The sequence below is a fragment of the Pelodiscus sinensis genome, chromosome 6 (genome assembly GCF_049634645.1).
Source record: "Pelodiscus sinensis isolate JC-2024 chromosome 6, ASM4963464v1, whole genome shotgun sequence".
Classification (NCBI taxonomy): Eukaryota; Metazoa; Chordata; order Testudines; family Trionychidae; genus Pelodiscus; species Pelodiscus sinensis.
In genome coordinates, this window is record NC_134716.1 from 96476479 (window position 1) to 96501663 (window position 25185).

The window sequence follows — 25185 nt, forward strand, 5'->3', positions numbered from 1 at the left end:
ACATTGCTACTCAGTAAAGAGGAACTTAGTAGGGAAGATTCACACTTCATAAGAAATTTCCTGAAAACAAAACATTCTAGATAAAGTCTAAATTGCTAAATATTTTATGCTTCATTTTTAGTGTATGTAATGCATCAAGCAATTGTGAAGTGACAGTAAAATCTTTACATATTTCTATAACTAAAACATTTATTCATCATGCTGCACATTTGCATCAATTGCAAAAGAACAGTTTAGAGGGAAACTGGTGTCTCTTGTTGCATAGAGCAGCACTGGTGAATGAATTCCCTTCTCCGTTAGCTTAGAAGTCAAATACAGTTATATATAGAAATATGATTCAAGCAGTGTGTTATTGCATCCATTTAGGGTAAATTCAGGGTGGTATTTGCTCATAAGTATTTCTCAAAAAAAGCAAAATCCAAAAGGTGGCTCAGGGCAGAATTTTCTATCCTGAGTCTCACTCCGGGTACATCTACACTGTGGGGGTTTTCCGGGATAAAAACTCCACCACTACTTCCAGAGAACATATTTGCTCTTACGGGGCTTTTTTTTTGTTTTTTGTTGTTGTTTTTTGGCAGAAGAGCAAACACGCTATTTCGGGGAGCCTTGTACACCTCATTGTACAAGGAATAAGGGCTTCTCTGAAAGAGGAAGCTTTTTCACTATTTGGTCCTATCAAGACTGGGCCAAATGGTCGTAAAGCCCCTTCTGGAACAGCAATCAGAAAAAGCTACGCAAATTGCACAGCGCAATTTGCATAGCCTTTTCTGAAAAAAAAAAAGCGATAGCGTAGACCTCGCCTCCCTTTCAAACAGATGAGAGGCTACTCCACAGGCTCTTTTCAATAAAAAATATGGTCAGCTGGTCCATGTGTTTCAGGACATATTCATGCAGGAAGAAAAAGGAAGGAAGAAAAGGTTAGCTCTAGCACCAACCACAATACTTGAGGTTACTTTCCCAGAACAGCTTTCCCAAGCAGCTATGTTAGAGACTGCAGGTGTAAACTGGGATCTTCTGGCCCATTCCCTCTGCCCTCACCTACTAGTCCAAGAAGAAACAACCCAGAGCAATACATCTAGCAAGCATCATTCCACTTTCCCCTTGCCAAGCACATGAAGAACAATGGTAACAGCCAGGAAGATTTCACAGGGGGTAGATTATTTACATCTCTGAATGCTGAGAAAGTCTTTCAGTTGTGGAAACTTAAGTGTTATAGTTATAAAGTGTTTCAATCTCTTTTGCCAGATCCAGAGGACCCTATCTGATCTACAAGATCTACCAGCTTCTCTCTCCCTTCTCCACCTGGGGAGTTGTACACAGGGAAAGTTTTTGCAACCTCTTGAAACCATGAAGTGCTGCCAGAAGTTCAGAGTCAATGTCAGGGTCGATAGTCAAATCAAAGGGCAGAGCCAGGCTGAGGTTCAATACCAGGTATCAAGATTCATGTGAGTGATCTGGGGTTTAAGCAGGAGCCATGGTTAAGTCAGAGCTGAGATCAGGAACAGGAGTTGAGGGAGAGAGAATGCCAGGTGGTCATGGCAGCTAGTTAGTTGGCAATCCACACTGTTCCCTGGATACTTCATGGAAAACACTTGGGTTTACATAGGGCAGGGAGCCAATCAGGGGCTACAAGGCTGCAGTCTGTCATACCTTCTGAAGTAGGACTTCCTTTGCTCTTTGCCCTCAATGGGTCATGTGTAGAGGAGCACAAGCTACTAGTCTGTGGTCCTGTGAATATGTTTATTTCCTGTCAACTGTGCTGAAGCCCAAGTTGAGAGCTGCTGAGCCTTACAATGGGTGGATTAGAGACTCTTTGAGGAATGGCATCGTGCAGGTCAGAGTTGGGAAAATTATACTGGGAGTATATAATATTAATACTTCCCTGTGATGAACCATATTTTATCAGCCCTATCTTACTTACTTAATAAGTGATCACCCAAAGTACTGTCACTCAATTCACACATGATTATGGTCTGTTGGCTAGAAGCAGGAATTATAAGATGACAGAAAATGAATCAATGAAGCATTATGAGAGACGTCTGATTGGGGAAATGCATGGAGTTTGAAGTTTTCTTTGGCCATAATCAACATACTGACCTTTAAAAAAGGGAAAGCTACAAAGGAATGTAAACTGTGTCTGTAGGGAGAACAAATAGGTATAGTTAAAAGGTTTAAATTCCTAGGGCTAATATTAGATAAGTTATTTTTGAAAGATCATATAAACTATGTTCAAGATAAATGTACAGGAAGGGTTAATCTACTTAAAAGTCTTGCTGAGGCTAATCAAGGGGTAGATAAGGAAACCCTCCTGAGAATACAAAGAAACTCAGGGTATGTCTACACTATCCCCCTAGTTTGAACTAGGGAGGCTAATGTAGGCATTCGAAGTTGCAAATGAAGCCCGGGATTTAAATATCCCGGGCTTTATTTGCATCTTCCCGTCCGGGCGCCATTTTTAAATCCCCATAGTCCGAACTAACTGCCCGCGGCTACACAAGGCAGTCAAACGTTAACTCGAACTAAGTCCTTAGTTCGAGTTAACTGTTACATTCCACGAGATGTAACAGTTAACTCGACCTAAGGACTTAGTTCAAGTTAACGTTTGACTGCCGCATGTAGCCGTGGGCAGTTAGTTCGGACTAAGGGGATTTAAAAATGGCGCCCAGACGGGAAGATGCAAATAAAGCCCGGGATATTTAAATCCTGGGCTTCATTTGCAACTTCGAATGTCTACATTAGCCTCCCTAGTTCGAACTAGGGGGCTAGTGTAGACATACCCTCAATTAGGCCAGTTATAGAATATGGCTGCCAAGTTTTTGGGTTGGCATTAAAAAAAGAGGAAGAAGCTGCAGAAAAGGAACCAGTAGTCATCCTCCAGAGGGAAAGAGAGTTAGAGACAAGGCAGAAGTCTGGGGAGGAGCAGAGGGGTGGAAACCATGGGATCCTGGATTTGGGAGTCTGGCAAGAGGCCAAGAGAAGTGAAGTCTCTACAGGGAGCAAAGGACATTCTGGTGATAAACCCAGAGGTGTAGGAAAGAGGCCAGGAACAAGCAACTGAGATTGAATAGCTCTGGATTGCTAATCATAGTAACCTTGAACAGGAACGGAGTTGTGGGAAAGCCGGAATTCCCCTATAACTACTGGTAAGTGGTACAATATCTAGATGTAGAACAGAAGGTCATCAGAGGCTACATCTAGACAGCTGTCCAGGGAGACATTGATATCCCAGAAAGGGAGACCTGAATAGTGTCCAAACACAAAGAAGGAGAGCAATACAAAACTGAGTTCTTGGAGGATTTTAGATTAATCACACATCTTATCTAGGGTTGCCAGATGGTTTCAACAAAAATACCAGACACACGTGACATTATATCACAATCTACATTACATCTTATTTAGAAAATACCAGACATTTATATTTTCTCAATTTATTTCCCGAACAGAAAGCTCAAATACTGGACTGTCCGGTTCAAAACCGGACACCTGGCAAATCTAACTTATCTGAGCGAGAGTCTTAAACCAACACTGAAGATTTCAAAAGTGGGTTAGTAGGTAGAAAATGGATACCTTCTAGCACAGTATTTGTGATACTAGCATGTCTGAGTCATATCTGACTAATTTACTGTCAAACAAGGTTTTCACTACTGCTAGCAGTGAAGAGCCAATTCAGCCATGAAAGAGTGCTTTGTATTTTAGTCTGACTTATGCATATCAACACCAATGTTTGCTAAATTCTGACCACAGCATTTTATTACTGCAGATTATGTAAATAGGAGAAAGAATTTAGTTTGATTCTCAGATTTCAAATTGAGTTTGCAAAACTAGCAGAAAAATCCTTCTTAGACAAATACATTGAGGAACTAAAATAAAATGTTAAATATGGAACCCCATACTGTTATTAATAGCAAATCACTTTTCTAACTATAACACTTTTAAAAAAATGCTACTGTTTATGATTTAATCTGAGCCACTGTAAGAAAACACATAATATCTATATTTAAAATATATTGGCATATGAAGGAAATAAAGATGAGACATAAAAAAGGCAAATAGGAATAGGAGAAGCAGAGAAAATGGACACTAAGGGTACATCTACACAGTGTCTTTTGAACGTGCCCGCTATTTCGGAATCCTTGTGACTATCATTCCACGAGGATTAAGGGATTTCTCAAAGTACGCTATTTCAAGTTTAGGGTGCTGTATAGACACACTCTAAGGGTGAAAGAAAGGAATGGAGGAAAGACAATCACAGAGGTTGTCTAAATGAACACTTAGTTCATGACAAGCTAGGATATGAATCTTTAGTGTGTGGCAGCAGGATCCTATAAACATGTGAGTGTACCATAGACTAGTGAATAGTACAGTGAAGCTATATCCAAACTGCAGGCTTTTTGCGCAAGAAGCTTTCGTCGGAAGAGATCTTTCACAAAAGCAAGTCCACAAACAAAAGCACATCGAAAAAGCGATGTGCTTTTGCAAAAGAGAGCATCCAGACTCATTGGACACTCTCTCTCATGAAAGACCATCTGGAACCATGTCAGCCAGGGCTTTTGGTCACCAGTTGCTTGTGAGGGCTGATGCTAGAGCCTTGCAGTAATACACGCTTAAAGGGACCCCCCTAGACAGCCATTTCTCTGCTTTTGCTGCCTGCTTGCAGACCTCTTTGAGGAACAGCAAAGCTTCAGCAGTGCCTGCTGTGGTTGCCCTGTTCTTTTTTGAACGCCACAGCTTTTTCCTGTGTGTCCCATGGAGCCATATTTGCCTCTGGGCAGGCGATTGCCCCACACAGACATGCTGCACTTCTTGCAGCATTAAATGCCAGCTGCCTTCCTCTTCATGGAGGACCTGGGGACCCTCTCCGTGGCTGCAGCTGCTCCACTCTAGCTGCCGTACCCCACTGTGAAGAGGTGTTTTTGGAGGCTGGAGATCAGCTCGGACTGGTGGGACTGGCTGTTCCTGGAATGGTGGGACAACCAGCAGTGGGTACAGAACTTTTGAATGCACAAGGCCACCTTCCTTGAGCTCTGTGCCTGGCTCAACCCCATCCCCCGGAGACACAATACCCATCTGCGGCCCACCATCCCCTTGCAGAAGTGGGTTGTAATCACCCTGTGGAAGCTCATCACCCCATACAGCTACTGGTCGGTGGGCAATCAGTTTGGGGTGGGGAAGTCCACCGTCGGGGCCCTCCTCATGGAGGTAAAGAGCTCTCGGGATGCAGTCCCTGCATGGGGGGAGGGGAGAGTGGGTCTGGGGACTGTAGGTGGTCGAGTGGGGGTGGGGAGAAAGCTTTGTCCCTGGGGGGCTTGTGCCGTCCTGCCCTTACACAGCTCTGCTGCTGGGGGGGGGGGGAGTGGGCTCATAGGAGGTTGCTCCTGGAAGGTTTTGGGGGGGCACCTCCCATGGGCTCAGTCACCCCTTCTCTCATTCTCTGTTTTGTGTGTTTGTTTGTCTCCTTCTGCAGGTGGTGAGGGCTATCAACTCCTTGCTGTTGAAGAGTCTCGTCCGTCTGCAGGACCTGGACTCTACCATGACCTTATTTGCTGCCTTGGGGTTCCCCAACTGCAGGGGAGCCATTGACAGGACTCACATCCTGATCTGAGCACTGGACCATCAAGCAGCCCCATTTATAAATAGGAAGGGCTACTTTTCTGTTGTCCTGCTGGCTCTGGTAGACCACCGGGGCCAAATAACAGACATTTTTGTGTGGTGGTCAGGCAGGGCACATGATATCCAAGTGTTAAGGAACTGCAACCTGTGTACCACGCTGGAGATGGGCACCTTTTTCCCATGCCAGGATTTTGCTATGGGTGATTTGAACATGCCAGTGTGCATAGTGGGGGATGTGGCATACCCACTCATGCCCTGACTAATGAAACCCTACACCAGCCACCTCGATCCCAGCAGGGACCTATTCAATGCCCGCCTCAACCAAGCTGGAATGCAAGTAGAGTGTGCCTTTGGGCACCTGAAGGCACGCTTCTGGTGCCCCCTTACCTGCCTGGACGTCGGGGAGCACAACATCCCCAAGGTGGTGGCAGCATGCTGTGTGTGCCACAATATAGTGGAGTGCAAGGGGGAGGCCTTCCTGCTGGGGTAGGGGGCATACACCGGCTGTGAGGGCCATGAGTTTGAACAGCCCCAGGGTACGTCTACACTACAGCGCTAATTCGAACTAACTTAGTTCGAATTAATTAATTCAAACTAAGCTAATTCGAACTAACGCATCCAGACTAAAAAACTAGTTCGAATTAGCGTTTTGCTAATTCAAACTAGCATGTCCACATTAAGTGGACCCTGAACCGGGGTTAAGGATGGCCGGAAGCAGTGCTGGCAGGGCATCAGAGGAGGACTTAGAGCGTGGAGCTGCTGCCTCAGGCTAGCCGAGGGCTGTGCTTAAAGGGACCTGACCCTCACCCCAGACAGACAGTTCTCAGGGGTGCCCCTCTTGCAAAGCAGTCCTGTCTTGGAGTGCCCTGAGTGCCCACACTGAGTACATCACAGCACTCGGCCATCAGCCCGGCTGTACTTGCCGCAGGCTGCCATCTGAGGAGAGGGGGCAATCGGGGGGCTGCAGGAGAGCTTCCACCCCCAGAAGCCCGCAGAGCCAGCCCAGTCCTCCCCATCGGGGGCTCGTACCCCATTCCTCCCTCACCTCCTTCCACTTACCCTTCCCTAGCCCCCCTTCCTGATGTAGAAAATAAAGAAAACGTGTGGTCAAAAATAGAATCCCTCTTTATTGAACAAAACTCGGGGAGACTGGGAAAAGGAGGTGGGAGAGGGTGGGAGAGGGGAGGGCAACTAAAATGATCAGAGGTTTGGAACAGGTCCCATATGAAGAGAGGCTAAAGAGACTGGGACTTCTCAGCTTAGAAAAGACGAGACTGAGGGGGGATAGGATAGAGGTCTATAAAAGCATGAGTGGGGTGGAGAGGGTGCATCAAGAAAAGTTCTTCATTAGTTCCCATAATAGAAGGACTAGAGGACACCAAAGGAAAGGAATGGGTAGCAGGCTTCAAACTAGTAACAGAAAGTTGTTCTTCACAAAGCAAAGAGTCAACCTGTGGAACTCCTTGCTGCAGGAGGTTGGGAAGGCTAGAACTAGAACAGAGTTTAAAGAGAAGTGAGATAAAGTCATGGAGGTTGGGTCCATGGAGTGGTATTAGCCAGGGGGTAGGAGTGGTGTCCCTGCCCAAAGTTTGTGGAAGGCTGGAGAGGGATGGCACGAGACAAATGGCTTGGTCGCTGTCTTCGGTCCATCCCATCCAGGGTCCCTAGGGTTGGCCGCTGTCGGCAGACAGGCTACTGGGCTAGATGGACCTTTGGTCTGACCCAGGACGGCCATTGTAAGCTCAGGGCTCAGGGTCGGGGGTCTCAGTGAACCCCCTTGGTTTTCATGCACACCTGCTCCTGGGTGGCCAGGCTGGCAGCTCTCCTGCCCTAGATGGCCACTTTTCTCTGCCTAGTGCGGAGGTCGTGGACGAGGTCCACGATGTCCGCACTGGACCAGGCGGGTGTCCGCCTCTTGCGGTCCTGGGCAAGCTCCCGGGAGCCAACAGCCTGGTCCTGGGAAGAGGGAGAGGGCTGGGGGGCATCGGGTTGGTGGCTCGATCCGTGCCAGGTGCAGGGTCTGCTGGCTGGGTGCTGGCAGGCTTGCACCTGGCACGGTCACCGTAGCCAGCCCGTGCCCCTTTAAGGGGTCCGGGGCCGGGAGGGGGGCAATAGAGTTTCCCTGGTGTTGGCCAGAGTGGCCACCAGGGAAAGCTGGGGAGGGCTAGCCTCCCACTAGTTCGAATTAAGGGGCTACACACCCCTTAATTCGAACTAGTAAGTTTGAACTAGGCTTAGTCCTCGTAGAAAGAGGTTTACCTAGTTCGAACTAAGCGCTCCGCTAGTTCGAATTAAGTTCGAACTAGTGGAGAGCTAGTGTAGCGCCTATCAAAGTTAATTCGAACTAACATCCGTCAGGCCAGGGTGCGCATTCGGGAACCCTGAGGGAGAGGTCCTCTCAAGCACCCCAGTAGCTCTCCCCAGGGCCTCCCCAACAGGAGCCTCTGCCTTGCAGCTCTCTCCCTTCCCCCTCTCAACCACTCCCTTTGTCCCTACCGTGACCTCCCAATAAAAACACCTGTTTAGTTTCAGAACAAAAGCAGTTTTTTTTTTAATGAATGTTAAGAGAAGGTGGGCAGAGGGAGGGGGAATTCTGAACTGGGACAGGGAATCAGGACTGGGAGCAGGGGGTCAGGACTGGGAGGAAGAGTGGGGTGGCTCGAGATGCTCCCTCGGGTGCGGGGACCTTATCAGAGTTGTGTTGCTCTGGAGGCCACAAAGGGTGGGTAGGAGGGGGGGCTAGAACAGAGTCAGGGTTGGCGGAGGGCAGGAGGAGGGGCCATAGTCATCACTTGGGGAGGGGGCATGGGCATTGCTAAAGGAGAGAGCAGAAGCATAGCCTGGGGAGGGAACAGAGGCATAACAGGGTGGGTTGGGGATGGGTAATGGCCATAGGAGGGGGACCAGGAGAGTGGAAACATGGAGCAGCAGCATCAGGCAGGTGTTCCGCCATGTGGGACATGATAAGAACATAAGAACGGCCAAACTGGGTCAGACCAAAGGTCCATCCAGCCCAGTACCCTGTCTGCTGACAGTGGCCAATGCCAGGTACCCCAGAGGGAGTGAATTGAACAGGTAATGTCTCTCCTGCCATCCATCTCCACCCTCTGACAAACAGAGTCTAGGGACACCATTCCTTATCCATACTGGCTAATAGACACTTATGGACTTAACCTCCATGAATTTATCTGGTTCTCTTTTAAACCCTGTTACAGTCCTAGCCTTCACAGCCTCCTCAGGCAAGGAGTTCCACAGGTTGACTATGCGCTGTGTGAAGAACAACTTCCTTTTGTTTTAAACCTACTGCCCATTAGTTTCATTTGGTGGCACCTAGTTCTTATATTATGGGAACAAATAAATAACTTTTCCTTATTCACTTTCTCCACACCACTCATGGTTTATACACCTCTAACATATCCCCCCTTAGTCTCCTCTTTTCCAAGCTGAAAAGTCCTAGTCTCTTTAATTTCTCCTCATATGGGACCCGTTCCAAACCCCTAATCATTTTAGTTGCCCTTCTCTGAATCTTTTCTAATGCCACACGTGACATCAATTGGTCCTAGGTACGCTCCTGCCACTCCAGGTCTGCATTGATCCTGTGTGTCAGGGTGTGGTGGATGTCTCGGAGGATGCTGACATGCTGACAAATCAGGTCCTCCTGCACCCTGGCTCGTCTGCGGGTCCCCCAGACTCTGGCAGGTGGCTGCAGTGGTGTGGCTCGGCCCTCTGTCCTGGCTGTGGAGAACATACATGAGGGAGAGGTGGTCAGTCATCCCTGCACACACTGACCCTGAGGCCATGCCCTCCTCTGTGAATGGTGACCACAACATTCCGCAGCCCAGGGGAGGGGGCTGTTCTGGGTGCAAGGCCATGTGTGTCCTGCACAGCATGCCCTGTCTCACAGGGCCCCCGACATGCCCAGAGAACCATGCTGCCCACTTTCCCTTCTCACCCCCCCCCCCACACACACCGTGGAGAGGCAGACAAGGGAAGTGTCCTGCCATAGTGGGATCTTCTCATGGGCGGCAGAGGAGTTGGGAGCAGTCTGGCTCTCCCTGGGGTCTGCACACACAGCTACGGCTTCTGTGCTGTCTGTAGGAGCTGCTGCTGCCTCACATATGCAGGCATGCCTGTGTGCAGCACTCCTTGGTCTGTGAGGGGTCGTGCCTGTGCCCCTGTGGCTGGCTTGCTTCCAGATAGGTGCGCCCCCACCCTGGGGGACAGGATGTGAGTAGCCTCCCCTGAGCCTGGCAGCAAGATCCTGGACATGTTATGGGGCTGCCTGCTGTGTCCACATGCCTCACACTCACGCTGCAAGTGCACGGACTGCAGCACGATGTGCAGCCCAAGCAGCCCAAGTGACACTCACCCCCCACTCCCTGTGCACCTGCCTCCCCTGCTCTGTGTGTGTGACAACTCACCTGAAGATCCCTCCCAGGCCTCCTTGGAGGCTTGGGAGACATCCTGGCTGGAGGTGACCGGCTCAAGGGACAGGGTCATGGTCCCTGTCTCTTGCTCTTCCTTCTCCGGCTGGGGCTGGCCTTGGCCCGCCTGCTCCTCTTCTGGGGCAACCTCTGGATGGACTATGACAGGGGGTCTCGACCCCGGAGTCCACTAGAATGGGCGGGGAAGATGTTTCACCACCACCCCAAGATGTGGTGGAGCTTGGCATAATAGGGGCAGGTGTGGGGTCCTGTCCTTGAGATCACACTGTGCTCAGTGGCCCTGACATACCCCTGATGGAGCTCCTTAACCTTGCTCCGGACCTGCTCCATGGTCCAAGCAGAGTATCCTCACTCTGCCAGGGATGCGGCCATCTAAGAGTAGATCTTGGCATTCTGCCTTTTGGCCCGGGGATCTTGTAGGGACTCCTCCTCATCCCACAATTTGAGGAGGGCCTCAATCTCCGGTCCTGACCAGGTTGGGGAGCGCCTTTTGGTCCCCCTGGAGGAGTCCTGGGATACCTGGGGCTTCTCCCTGGAAGGGCCAGAAGAGGTCTTGGGGGACTTGTGGCTCTGCCATGGGTGGCAATGCCAGTAGAAGACAGAGCCATGCAGTGAGGGTACTGCTCTCAGGCTGGCTTCCTGTCACAAGGCTTGTCCAGGATGCCTGCAGAGGGGCCAGCAGACAAGAACTATAGAGTTCTGATTACCTTGGACAGAGTGGCCATTTTCGCGCAAAAACTCCTGTTCCCTGTCCACACACGCCTTTTTGCAAAAGAACTCTTTCACAAAAAGTCTCCTTCCTTGTAGAAAGAGGCATACCAATTGTGCAAAAACCCCTCTGTTCTTTCGATGTTTTTGCGCAAAAACGCGCTTGAGGTGTGGATGCTCCATGAGTTTTGTCAGAAAAAAGGCCTTACACTCCTCCTTGTTAGAAGCTAAATATTCATTTGAACAAGCCCACTAAATAAGGGGAAAGCAGAGGTTAGTATAGAAAGCAAAGATGGAAAAGACAAATCTTCAAAGATGGTAAGACTTTTGCAGCAAAGATCATATCTACATCTATCTTTGTACGTTAAGGCACCAGTCCTGACTGGAGCCTTTGAATTTACATACAATAATATATATATTAAAAAATCTTCATCAGCTCTTCCATCTCCCAGATGGCACAGAATAATTTCTAGAGTTCAATGACTCAAGCCCAGAAGTTTCCATCACTTTCCTTGCAGGAAACGCCTCCCAATATACAGCTTAATTTCTCCTTTGCTCGGTTTTATCTGATTTAGTCAGATGAAACTATCTACAGAATTCCTGTATGTTACCTGAACGAGTGTTCTTTATGTCCTTTAGACACTTATATCTTGTTGTCAGACCTATTTTACTAAACTTTGCATATTTAATAGGGCTAATGGTTAATTGCAGTTAACGTATGCAATTAACGCAAAAATAATTGCAATTTAAAAAAATAATCCTGATTAATCATAGTTTTAATCACACTGTTAAACAATAGCATACCAATTGAAATTTATTAAATATTTTGGACGTTTTCCTACACCTTCATATATGTTGATTTCAACATGTTTAAATCTGTGAACCATGGGTTTCATATACAGTACTTTTAAAGAAGTTTTGACCATGCATTAGGGAGAAAAGTTATGTTGTTCAGCAGTTCATGTTTCCAAGTGGAACAATAGTTTCTGCTTAAAGCCACCTTGCACAATATACCTTACTGCAGAATAACAGATAACAGGTGTCATCACCATGTGTGAATTCAGAGGAAGTGTTATGTGGTTGTGTGACAGCGGACTAAGCGTAGAGGCCCCGTCAGCAGATAGCAAGTGGCACAGCTATGTGTGAATTCAGAGAAAATGCTATGTGTTTGTGTGATAGGGTGGACTAGACACAGAAGCCACTTGCTGGAAGCCTTAGGATCCTATCATATCTGTCCCAAAAGAGCAGTAGAAGAGTCCTCCAGGCAGCCTAGAGTGACTGCAGGGAACAGCCAGTCAGGACCCAGGAGGACCATATGAAAGGAGTTGCACCCAGAGATAGTCAGTGCCTTGCAGGAGCTACAGGAGTACAGATGGTGCTCCTCGCTGAGCAAAAGGAACTGCAGCACAATGGACAGTTGAGTGCTGGCAGAGACTGAGGCTATGTCTAGACTGCAGGCTTCTTTTGGAAGAAGCGTTTTTCGGAAGAGATCTTCCAAAAAACTTCTTCCAAAAGAGAGCGTCCACATTGCAAAAGTGCATCGAAAAAGTGATCTGCTTTTTCAAAAGAGATCGTCCAGACTGAATGGACGCTCTCTCACACGTAAGCTGTAATTGATATGGATGGAATGGCCACCAGGGCACCTGTGCTTTTTCCTCTTTCCTCTTTTTCCAAAAGAACTCCCTCTTCGCCACCCACACATGCCTTTTTGCGAAAGAGCTCTTTCTCAAAAAGGCTTGTTCCTCATAGAATGAGGATTACCAATGCCAGAAAAATCCCTCTGTTCTTTGGATTTTCTTACAGAAGAATGCAATTGCAGTGTGGACATTCCTCAAGTTTTGTCCGAAAACACTCTGTAGTGTAAACTTACCTTGAGGTGGGAAGACAGAGTCTCTGGTTGGCTTCTGGACCTGAAGTTACATGAGCCCTGAGGTAAGGATGAAGCTTTGGCGAAGGCAAAGGCCACAAGAAATTGAACTACTTAGTGGCCTAGATGGGGACAGAAGGTACCAAGAGAGTGAAGATCTATAAAATGGGGATAATAATATTTTTGTAGTCCTGTGATTTTTAAAATATATATATGATACATATTTTCATGAGCAAAACCCAGCTTTTGTGGGCAAAACCCACTTCTTCAGATGAGCCTGAGTTTTTTTTTTCTCCACTCAAGCTCATCTGAAGTAGCTCATGATACTATATATATATATATATATCTATATCTATATCTATATCTATATCTATATCTATATATCTATCTGTTAGTCTCTAAGGTGCCACAGGACTACTTGCTGCTTTTAAAGTTGTAGACTAACATAGCTACCTCTCGAATATATTCCTACATTAGAGATACTGTATTGTTGAGCTAGCTACATTGAAAACTATGAGATGCTCAGATTCAACAGGAATGGGAAGACACAGGCCCACTGAAAGAAGAGAGAAATTTGAAAACTATGAGATGCTCAGATTCAACAGGAATGGGAAGACACAGGCCCATTGAAAGAAGAGAGAAATTTGAGAGAGATAAATGGAAAAAATGTACAATAAAGGAAACACGAGGGAGAACTACAGAATACAAGAGAAGCATATACAAGATCCTTGGCCACCTAAGGCATGTCTATACTGCAGCTTTATTTTGAAATAATTGACGTTATTTCGAAATGACAAAGTGTGTGTCTACGCAGAAAGCCATTATTTCAAAATAATTTCTAGATGATGAACTTCTTATTCTGACTCCTATAACCCTCATTTCCGGAGACGTAAGGGAAGTTGAAGGAAGAGTGCTCTTTCTTCGACTTCCTGCTATGTAGACAACACCAAAAGCCGAATTAAGTTATTTCGACTTCAGCTACGCAATTGACGTAGCTCAAGTTGTGTAGCTTAATTTGACTTTTGCCCTGCCATGTAGACATACCCCGACAGTGAAACTGATCAAAATGGGCCGTGAATTTTGTAAGACCCTACTAATAGCCATCAATGGATGTATTCTCCATGAACTTAACTAAATCTTTTTTGAACCCTTTTATACTTTTGGTTTTCAAAACATCTCTTGACAATGAATTTCACAAGTTGACTGCATTGTGTGAGGAAGTACTTCCTTAGGTTTTAAAACTGCTACCTATTTTATTGAATAAACTGTAGTTCTTTTGTAATGCAAAAGGGTAAATAACATTTCCCTATTCACTTTCTCCATACCATTCATGATTTTATAGACCTCTGTCATACCCCCACTTAGTTGTCTCCGTTCTAAACTGAACAGTCCTAAACTTTTTATTTAAACTCCCCTTTTATGGAAGCTGTTCCATACTTCTAATCTTTTTCATTACTCTTCTCTGTATCTTTTCCAGTTTTAACATATTTTTTCTTTTAGATGGAGTGACTAGAACGGCACCCAACATTCAAGTACCAAAGATTTTTATATAGTGATATAATGCTATTTTCTATTTACCTATCCCTTTCCCAAGAGTTTCTAACATTGTTAACTTTTTTGGGGGGGGGGGGGGGGAAGAGGGGAGACTGTTGCTGCTCACTGAGCAGATGTTTTGCAAGAATGCTACATGACACCTCCAAGATCTTTCTTGAGTGGTAACAGCTAATGTAGAACACATGATTTAATAGGAATAGCTGGGATTATTTTTTGCAACGTGCATTACTTTGGTCATATCAACAGTGAATTTCATCTGCCATTTCATTCTGCAGTTACCCAGTTTAGTGAAATTCTTTAGTAATTCTTCGCAGTCAGCTTTGGACTTAAGTAGGCTGAGTAATTTTGTATTGTCTGCAAACGTAGCCACCTCACTCTTTTAGCCTTTCTAAATAATTTATGAATATGTTGAACAGTACACGTTCCAAGACAGAGTCTTCGGAGGACCAGTGGCTATGCCAGGCCTGGGCAAAATACAGCCCGCAGGTCTGATCTAGCCTGTGGAGGCAGCGGGGAGCCCCAGGCATGTTCCCCTGCTTGCCCCGCAGCCGCACATACTGTGCAGAAAAGCAGCTGCAAGGCTCCCTTTCTGTTTTGAAACTGGAGGGGAGGGGAGAAGTTTTAGGTGCTGCCCCGCCCCCAGCACATTCCCATTGGCCGGTTTCTGGCAGAAACCAGCTGATGGGAGCTGCTTGTTAGAATAACAGGCAGCTAAGAAGAACCATGCCCCTCTCCTGGGCTGTTATTCATGAAACACATGGCCAGGCAAGCAGGCTGGTTGGGAAACATTTTAAACTCTGCAGGCCAGGGCTGGCCCTACCATGAGGCAAACTGAGGCGGCTGCCTTAGGTGCCAAACTGTGGGGGGGGGGGGGAAGCGGGGGCACCACTAGGACCCAGAGTGTAGAAAATTGTGTCTGCTGCTGGCCCAAGTGAGGGAGTAGGGGGGCATCATTTGAGCTCCCCGCCTCAGGTGCCAAAATGTTGTGGGCTGGCCCTGCTGCAGGCAGGCAGGCTAGTTTGGCAGTTGACAAATAAGTCTCTTGGCTACAGCCTGCTTCTGGCATCCCAGCCCTTTCCTGTCCCAACTCTCTGCTCCCCTCCCCCACTCAACATACCTAAACCCTCTGTCCCCCTCTTACACTCATACCCCCTCCCAGATCTGGCACCCCGGTCTTCTGCCCCAGATCACAATTCCCTCCTACCCTAGATCATATCCCAAACCCCTGCACTGCAGTCCCCTGCCCTAAGTCACAACCGCCTGCTTCATCCCAACTCCCTCACAGACTCTAGTCTTCCCCCTGCACCCCAGTCCCTTAGCCCACGTTCCCTTCTGCACCCAACCTCCATTCCAGACCCCGCATCTCCATTAATATCATGGAAGAGTACGGCCCTCAACCACTTTTCAAAATCTTGGAGTGCCCCCCCCCCATCAAAAATTATTGCTCACCCCTGGCCTAGCCTCTAATTGGCTAAATCTGGCAACCCTTACTCACATGAGACATTGACTTCAGTGATATATTGACAGAATGACTTAAATGAGACTGCATATTTGAATAAGAATTTAGCTGTCAGATGAAGTAAATGTGAAGAGGAATGTAATCCTGCTGTGATATTTTGGAAAACCATTGTACTATACTTGATAAAAGAAAATAGTCCCATCTATTTGCTGTTAAGTATCAGAGGGGTAGCTGTGTTAGTTAGTTATTTGCTGTTGCTATTAAAAGGTGCTCTGGCTTACTGAGATGTAATAATGTACACATTCTCAAAAAATGCATTTTGAGAAAACTCTCATTTTGGTAGAGGACCAACTGAACTGTCAGTGACAGTAAAAGGAGGTGATTGAACTTTACAGTCTCATGTAGGTCCCTTTCCAAGATTAACATAATAATGGGGAGCAAAAGAAACTTTGGGTATGTGTACACAGAAACACTATTTCGAAATAACTAGCGCTATTCCGAAAGCTCTAAGTCCGTGTTTACACAACAGGAAGCTATTTCAAAATAGTGTCAAAATACTGTCAAGTTGGAGGACCTCTTACACCGACCGACTCCTGTAACCCTCATTGTAGGAGGAATCAGGGAAATCGGAGGAAGGGTGCTCTATTTTGAACTAAGTGCTGTGTAGACGCTCCCTATTTCGAAATAAGCTCCACAATTGACGTAGGCAGTTTATTTGCCTTTAGCTTTCACATTATCAGCTTTATTCTGCATCCAAGAGGGATTCAAGCTTACTTAAAAAAAAAAAGAGGATGCTGAGATTTTCATGAAATCAAATGACGTCAGGAACTGCAGCTTTGTGAAAACCAAGTAGCTTGAGAGATGGCCACAATGTTTAGGTATTAAAGTAACAATGGGCTCAATGGTGAGTGGGTAAAGCCAGTTCTCCAGAGTTAGGTCGCTAGGTTGCAGTTTAGGAGGTTGGCCTATGCTAGCTAGATTGAAACAATGCAAGCATCAGTCCCAGCAGCTGACTGCAAGGTAGCTATAGCTATACCCTGTGTGGCAGGAGGACACCCCTGGTTACAAGTACCATGTTCTAAAACCTTGCTCCATGCGGTGGAAGGTGGATTAGCAAACTGTCACCGTCCGTCCCTAGCTAGCGGAAGGGCTAGCACGGTCCAAAAGCCTCGCCCCTCCGCACACAGTAATAATCCAACCCTCACTCCCGTTAGCACCCGCTAAACCTGAAGCTGCGGGTCCTACTGAATGGTCTAAATCGCACAGATCAGGAGGGACAGAACATTCCATTCGCATCCTCGGGGATCAGAACGTTCTAATCCCCTCCGCCACCCCCATGCGCCAGAGAGAATAGAACCTCCCGCTGCCTCTTCCCGCAAGAGGGGCAAATCCTACCATTCCTCCCCGCATTCCCCCACGGTAGAATATTCCAAACCCTCGAAGACGCGGGGGGGGGGGCGCTCTGTGGGCAGAACGAAACGCCCCGATTCCTCCCCCGCTAGCCGCGGCGCCGCGCAAGCCTAGAATCCCGGCATCCAGGAAAAAAAGGAAAAAAAAAACCCTCGTTACGGGAAGCCCCGCCTCCTTTCCGACGTCATCACGGCCCCGGGCCAATGGGTGTCCGAGTTGGGTCCGGGAGGAGGACAGTGACCCTGGATGTGTTGACTGTGCGGGACGGGACCGAGATGGTCCAGGCCTGGGCGGACGCCGCTACGTAGCAGGGCCGCTATGGGTGAGCGGGGCGCGGGTTTCCCAGAAGCCGGGGTCGGGGGTTGTGTGCGGCCCCCACCCCTCGCCCGCTCCCGGGCTGCTCTCTCCACCCCTCCCCCGGGTGTGTCGGGGGGGGGCCCGAGCCCGGCGCCGCGAGGCCCGCTCGGGCAGGGCGAGCTGCTGATGCGGGGCCAGCGGAGCAGCCCCCCGCGGGACGGTCGGTGAAGTGTCCCGGTGGCGCAGCCGGGAGCAGAGCGGGGGGAAGGGGGGCAAGAGCCCGCTCGGCCGCCGCCGCGTCCCGCCAGCTCACGGTGCGCCGCAGCTCGCGGCCAGGCCGGGTGGGAGCCTGGTGAACTGAGCTAACGGTGTTTTCACGAGTGCTCCCGGCTGCTCTGCCCATGTCTTGGTTTCCCGAGCGTGCCCGCCCAGGGAGCTGCGGGCGGCTGCAGCCCCGTAGCGTGCTTGAAAAGCAACATGGCTGCACAGTGGCGAGCGGTCTTATTTTTATTTTTAACCCCTTACAGCTACTTTTTACCGATTCCGGTTTTTCTTTCCATCAGATTAAAAAGGGCAGGCGTGTAATGCTGGAAAGACGGGGGGGGGGGGGGGGGAGCTGTAGCTTTTCTATCCCTGTTTATAATCCAGTCACTGGCAGACATGAAGCCGTATCCTAAATGACACCAAAATACTCTTTGAGATAACCTGTGAACGTTCGCATTGAGTAACAGCCAATAATAAAACCACACAGACACGTTGTATGCAAGGTGTAATTACATGAGTGGATTTTTATGCTATCTGTGTCAGGGTGATCTAGTATAGTGTTTCACAACCAGCGGTATAAGTACCCTTAGGGGTACTTGAGAGGAGTCTAGGAGGTACATCAGCACAACTGAAGTTTGGAGAAAACTGAATTTTTGTTTTAAGGTTTACAGCACTTCATTATTTTTGTACTTTTTACACCCCAAGATTTCATTAACTGCCCAGCTATGATTAAGTTGTTTAAACTGTGTTGCAATGGTAGAAAAATGTGTTGCAATGGTAGAAAAAAAAATGGTGTGTCTGAAAACTGTAGATATTGGGGGTACTTATTTTTTTAAAGGGTATTTTATAAAAAAGGTTGAGGAAACACCGATCTAGTAGAAGGGAAAGCTGTGCTGGGAAGTGCAGTGTTTTAGGTGTGCTCTGTTACCCCTGCTGTTTCTTGCCTGGTGTACGGTCTTGGGCAAATCAGTTTGCTTCCTTGTAACTGTGTTCCCCATATATGAAATGGGATAAGCTGTGCTTTCACTTCCTTTATAAAGCTCCCTAACATCTTGAGAGGAAACGTGCAAGGATAGGAGACAAGAGGAAACGTGCAAGGATAGGAGACAAGTATGATATTTGTTAATATATGTATCTTCTGATCTGAAGTACAGTGAGGTTGGAGGGAGAGAATAAAAATCTAAACGTTTTAAAATTTCTAACCAAATCAAGAGAGCACAGGATGAAAACAGAGACAGACTCCTGGAAATAAAAACAAAGCTTCAATATTTAGCTACAAATCTGAAAATAAAAGCTGTTTCTAGGTTCCGTTTATTTTATATAGTTTTTCCTTGTACTAGATCTACTTAACATTTGTACAATTCTAATTTAAGTGAAATTGGTGATGGTGTAATTAAGTAGCCTTCTACCTACATCTATTAAGTCATGTGTCTGCTTGGATTAATTAAGCTTATACCACTATTTGCTCTGCTTAGACAGTGCCACAGTAGAAGAGGGAAGTGATTTTTTTTCTCCTCTCCGCTTATAAACAAAACTATTAACTAGTTGTTTACTGATGGATAAGCCCCAAAAAACAAACTTGATGTTCAAATACAAGATTGAATATCTGTGGCTTATAGTTAGAAAACTGTTTTTATTTGTAAATGGAATAGATTCATTCTTATTGATGACATCAAGTTCAAAACATGTTGTTTTCTCATAGCTCAAAGTCTGAGAACTTTGCTAGCAGCAGCCACTTATCTGTATACTGCATATATTATCTCATAAAAAATGTTGAGATCTACCATATAAGGATATACCAGTAGAAGTTTATGTGCTTTATTTATTTCAAACTAAGATTAAGTGTAATTGACTTCTGTTGGACCAATTTTGGTAATCATTCTGTCATTTCTGATATTGTAGGAAAACATTACAACTATTATAGGAAAACACTTGATTAATACAGCAAGTACCCTTTAAAGGAACTGAAGGAGACAAATTAAAAATAGTCTCATGGTAGAAAAGGCAAAAAAACCCAACCAGCTGTCAAAACATTATATTCTTATTTAAGCAGACAAGAAAAATAGACCACTTGATTAGTAATGGTAATATAGCAGTCTTGATCCCCTTGCTTGTTTGGCGGAAAGAGCTGTGAAAGCAATTTGAGAGGTTCTTGAATCATCACTTCTTTGATTTGTTTTTCCTTTGCTTCCTTGCCATTTTGTGTCTGACTGAAAGGGACAATATAATATCTATTGTGGACAAGTATAATGTGATTCCTTTCTGTCACACTTTGCTGATTTGTACTTAAGAAGACTGTGTTTCTCAGCTGACAAAGCAGTTCTGCTGGATGCTGAAAATTAAAACTGTCCTGCCCTGAGTTTTGTTCACTACTTGATACATTCTCCCTTGGATTTTCTGTTATCACATTATTTACTGAGTGCATGTCTAATTTTTTTGTTTGTCCTTGACTTGGAGAGCAACTTCTGTTTAGTGCCATTCATTGTACATAGGGAAACTAACCTGGAAAGTCAGTCTTTATTTTCAGTCTTTTTCAGATGTACCAGTCAGGACACTGAGAATTTTAAGTGGAAGTTGTATCAGAAGCTTGTTTCTGGGATTGGTGATAAAAAGCAACCACGGAAATAGGGATGTAAGCACCTAGTTGACTATCCGATAAGCAAAAGCTTATCAGATAGTCGCCACACTAGTCGACTAGTCGCTTTCCCCCCCACTTCGCTGTCTCGGTCAGAAAGAGGCAGCAAGTAGGGGGAAGGAGGTGGGAATGGTGGGGCAAACTGGTGTAACAGCCGGTTCTCCCGAGCTCTGTGGGAGGGGGCAGGGGCGCAGCAGCAGCATTCCACATTTGAATGTACAAGAGTCCCCAGTGGGGCTCTTGTACATTTCAAAGGCAGAACACGCGGACACCTCGGCCTTTGAAATGTAGGAACAGCCCCGCAGGCTCTTGCTACATTTCAGAGTGGAAGCTCCTTTATCAGCTAATCAAATAGTCAATGGAAAGTCCATCGACTGTTTGATGAGTTGATTAATCTAATTTTAACATTCCTATACAGTACATAGACAAGTGTTTCTTTTTGTCCCCATTGACAAAAAGTGTGTGGCTAAGAGGCAGCAACAGCAATGTCTCTGTTCTCCTCATCCCCAGCATAAAGCCTTATGGCCACAGAGCAGGATGGATTGATTTTAATTAAAGCAAATCAAATCACTGATTTTAACCATAATTTAAATTAGCAATTTAAATTAAGGTTTCCTAGTTATTTAAACTTTTATCTTGTTTTTCATTTCTGCTTTTCTAAATTATTCGCTTAAAGAGGGGGTGGGGAACCTCAGGCCCAGGGGCCAGATGTGGTCCTCAGCTTTCCTGGATCTGGCCCTCAAGGCTCAGCCGCCTCCCCACCCCAGCACTGGCACTCTAGCTCCCCTGCTGCTCAACACGTGGCTGGAGCACACTATTTCCACTAGGCTTGACTCCCCTAGGCCCTCGTGTAGGAGGGGAATGTGGAGAGTGTCTTTCTCCTTCTCAGTCGGGGGGAGGGGGCATGTCAGTGAGGGGTTGGCTTCTCCCTGATGTATGGCTCTTGATTTTTTGGTGGGTTATTGACACCTGACCCAAAAAAGTTCCCCACCCCTGCCTTAAAGAGAGGTTCACTCTCCATTGTTAATCATTATAACTAATTGTAAGCTATAAATTAAATACTTGTTGCTAACCAAGGAGATACACTCTACCTATAGAGTTATATATCTTAACATATATCTGTTTAGATTCTTAGGTTAGAAATGGTGAATGATGCATTTCCTATTTATTAGATTCATTTTTATTCAAGTTCTTTTTGTATGAAAATTGGAATTCAATTAATATGCAAGCACTATTTTTATTAAATCTTAAATGTGCTAAATGTATATTTTCTTATTTAAACATGACTGGCATTTGCTATTGGTTTATTTAAAAGAAGTATTCATATTGAATTGAACTGAAGACCATGTCCTTCATGAGTTTAGAGCTAGTAGATTTTATCTTCTTATGCCCAGTTTTTATTCACCGAATGGGAAACAGAAAACAACCTTTCCTATTTTTTCAATTCCCAGTTAGCTTCATAACATTGAGTAAATTAGACCTTGAGCTATGCTATTGGACTAAGCTGAAATGAAGAAAATAGTCTTTTTGTGCCGAGTCAGCAGAGGCTACTTCTGTCAAAAGATGGTTTAGCTCTTCAGCAAACTCTGTGTGCTTAGCCAGTAGTTTTCCACCAGTTCAGTGCTTTGACTTTAAAACTTGGCAGCAGATATGTACTACTTAATCTTTTAAATTTATTTTAATAATTGTCATAGTTTCAAATTTAATGTTTTACATTTTTTTAAAAAATAAAACTACTTTAAAAAAGTGATTATTTTATTTTTTTTATCCATCCTGGAGCAGAGGCTTTATTACAAACCCATATTCACTTAAGAATCTTCTCCTTTTCTACCCAGTCTTTTAACAAGAAAGCATAGTTGTCTCTAAATCTAGAGCAGTGTGTGGTTTTTTACATGACGAGAAAAGAACATCACAAGTACTAAGTGAACTGAATGACAAAACTTAGGTCAGCCATTCCAGATACATAGATGTATGACTAGTGTTTAACACAACTATTTTAAAATATTTAATTTTGTCTACCAGAAAAAATGACCACATTGCTTTATGGGCACATGACTTTAAAATTCAGAATACAATTAATAAAACCTTTTAAAGATTTAAAAAAATACTAACAAATACTAACATAGACTACAATAACAGGTTTGCTGAATCAGAAGTTAGCAATTCCAGCTATTATAATGAAAAAAATTAGCCACAATTTTAGATGTCCAGGCAATGAATGGGAGGGAGACTCTTTTGGAGAACATGGAGAAATCTTTGCCTGTTGCCTGGAGACAGGTAGCACTGGGTCATTATGATTCCACCAGACTATAGCTTCATAATTACAAAGTACTTGTTTCGCTATTGTGTTGAGTGCCTTTTTCAGTGCAAAAGTCCTGAGACCCAGTTCTCCACTAGGGATGTTAAATATCAGTTAATTGAATAGTCGATTAACCTTACAAATTCTCATCGGTTTCTTGACTATTCTATAGTCTTAGGGGTGGAGCTGGCAGCCAGTGCACTCTAGCTCCAGTCCCGTGGAGCTCCCTGCCACTCTGTGCTGCTGCCTTTGTATTGGAGGCAGCAGCATGGGGTGCCAGGTGGGAGCTGGTACTCGAGGGGAGACAGTTTAAAAACCAGCACCCCTTGCAGATCGGCTGCCTGTCGTCATCTGCTGTTGCCTCTGATACAGGGGCAGCAGCAGTCCCTGTCTGGGTGGGGTCTGAGCTCCCTGGACCCAGCGTGAGCCAGAATGGAGCTGGCCTGCCTGCCTTCTTGCCTGGCTCCTAATACACTTTAAATGCATAGCCACAGCAAGGGTAGGTTCCGGACCCGGCACAAGCTGTGACTGAGCCAGGCTGCTGGCCAGCCTGCTAAGAAATTTACGGGGGGAGGAAAATGCACGTAGCCTGTAGCATTAACCTATAAGCTTTTGCTTATCAGTTAATTGGTTAATTGGCTACACTATTACACCCCTTGCTTTCTGCCTTCAGTAGTCATATCAGTGCAGCTGTGTAACCAAATTAGAATTCCCACTCACTTACAGTATTAGCACTTTATATTACCTCTGTATAGATTTGTTATTACCTAAGGGTGTGTCTAGACTACAGGGTTTTGTCAACAAAAGTTGACTTTTGTTGACAAAACTATACCTGTGTCTACACTGTCACTGAGTTCTGTCGACAGAACTCGGCAGTTTTGTTGACAGCGGCAAACCTCGTTCTACGAGGAATAACGCCTTTTGTTGACAGAGTTCTGTCGACAGAAGGCGTTATTGCATCTGCACTGTCCTTTGCGTCTACACTGTCATGTCAGCAAAGCGGCTTACTTTGTTGACAGAACTGGATGTAGTCTAGATGCTCTTTGTCAACAGAAGCTTTGTTGACAGTATCTGTCGACAAAAGCCTGTAGTCTAGACGTACCCTCAGATGTAATGTAGTAGTGAATTGGGACCTTAGTGTCAACAGGGAACATAAGAGCTGTGTAGGAAAGAACACATTTTTATGTCCTAAACTGGACAATGATCTGGAAAAGAAGGAATTGTGAATCTGCAAGTTACTTTAAAAAGATCAAGTAATCTTCCATTTTCTTGGTTTAATGTATTTAGCTGTGATATGACATTGCCAAAAGAGACAAGGTAAAAACTATTCATCTTAAAAATTTGTAATTCTGTTTTGGATTTGAGCTAGAACAATACAAAGTTAACAGATTTTTCTTTTCTCATAAACTAAGTTATAAGTACTGCTAAACAGATCAAATTCTGACTCCCATTGCTTTTAATAGCTTACAGCACTCCTGGATTTGTTATTTTAACCATAAAATGTTTAATTGCCAAAATGCAAGTCACAGTCATCCACCAATTACAATCAATATTAAGAATTTTGGTTATACCTACTAAATTAAATGACATCATGTTATGATGGCATTCTTTTTTGTGCATGTGCATCATGGGTGATAACAAAATTCACATTTTGGGGATTACAAACATTTATACTTTTACCTGCTTTACATATAAGCTGCTTGCATAAAAAGTGAACATATAAGATTCAAAAACCTTTATATGTAGTAGCTGAAACTGACTCTAAAATGTGTGCTTTATTATGAAAAAGCCTAATCGGCAAAATATGATTTCATGTAGCTTCTGTTATAAAATCATATTTAAAAACTCCCAAGTCAATAACTCTCAAATCCAAAGAAAAGTGCTTTGCCCAAAATTGTTCTCAGAGTAAATACAGCAAAGGTAAATGTTTCAGAGAAAACCGGCAAAACTGTTTTTGAATTACAAGTTTGTTTTTTTAAGTACTCTGATTAAAAACTATTAACTTCTGTTTCCATGTTCCTCCAAAATAGTTTGCCACTATTTCTTCTGACTTTGCTCATGGTTAAAAATATACCTGAAAAATAGTGTATCAGATATACTTTGAAAAAAATAAATTGTAGTTGAAGAAACATTCTATAACACCAGAGGGAAAAGTAAGCAGGTGCTCCATGGTGGGCAGCTTCCGCAAGAGCTGGCTGAGCTCTGCTAAAAGTGAGCAGGGATCTATTTAAAGAGCTGGCAGGGATTTGGGTTGCAACAGGACAGTACCCCTAAGAAATTTTAATTTACTTTCACTCCTGCTTAACACTTTGTTGTAGCTAGCTTTGGGGCCTCTTCCTACCCCTTTTGAAATCAATGAGCAGTTTGCTGCTTGCTTTAATGAGAACGGTGCTGATAATGGTGGATCTGATTCTCTACTTATTCTTTACAGAATTATTCTTATTCTTGCACTTTATGTAATGATTAGGAATAAGACCCTCCGGAAAAGGGCACTTTTTCCGGAGGATCGGGGCCAGTGTAGACGCTCTTTTCCAGCTTTTTTAAAAGCCGGAAAAAAGGGGCGGACATTTTTATTTAAATGCCGCGGGGGATATTTAAATCCCCCGCGGATTTCCCTACGACGACTGGTGAAATTTA

The 25185-nt window shown here is 45.2% G+C and overlaps 1 protein-coding gene across 2 annotated transcripts in view; it reads left to right on the forward strand.

Annotated features, from left to right (window-relative positions):
* Nucleotides 1-17223: 17223 nt before the first annotated feature.
* The window catches only part of IL6ST (interleukin 6 cytokine family signal transducer), an 88917-nt gene continuing 80955 nt past the window's right edge, over nucleotides 17224-25185 (forward strand). The window contains exon 1 of one of the 2 annotated variants that reach the window (XM_006139561.4): nucleotides 17224-17375. In XM_006139561.4, coding sequence (XP_006139623.1) covers nucleotides 17372-17375 — 4 coding nt within the window. In that variant the 5' untranslated portion in view covers nucleotides 17224-17371. Of the gene's footprint in view, nucleotides 17376-17948; nucleotides 18725-25185 lie in introns of those variants that run through there. The other variant, XM_006139563.4, reaches the window with a different exon arrangement.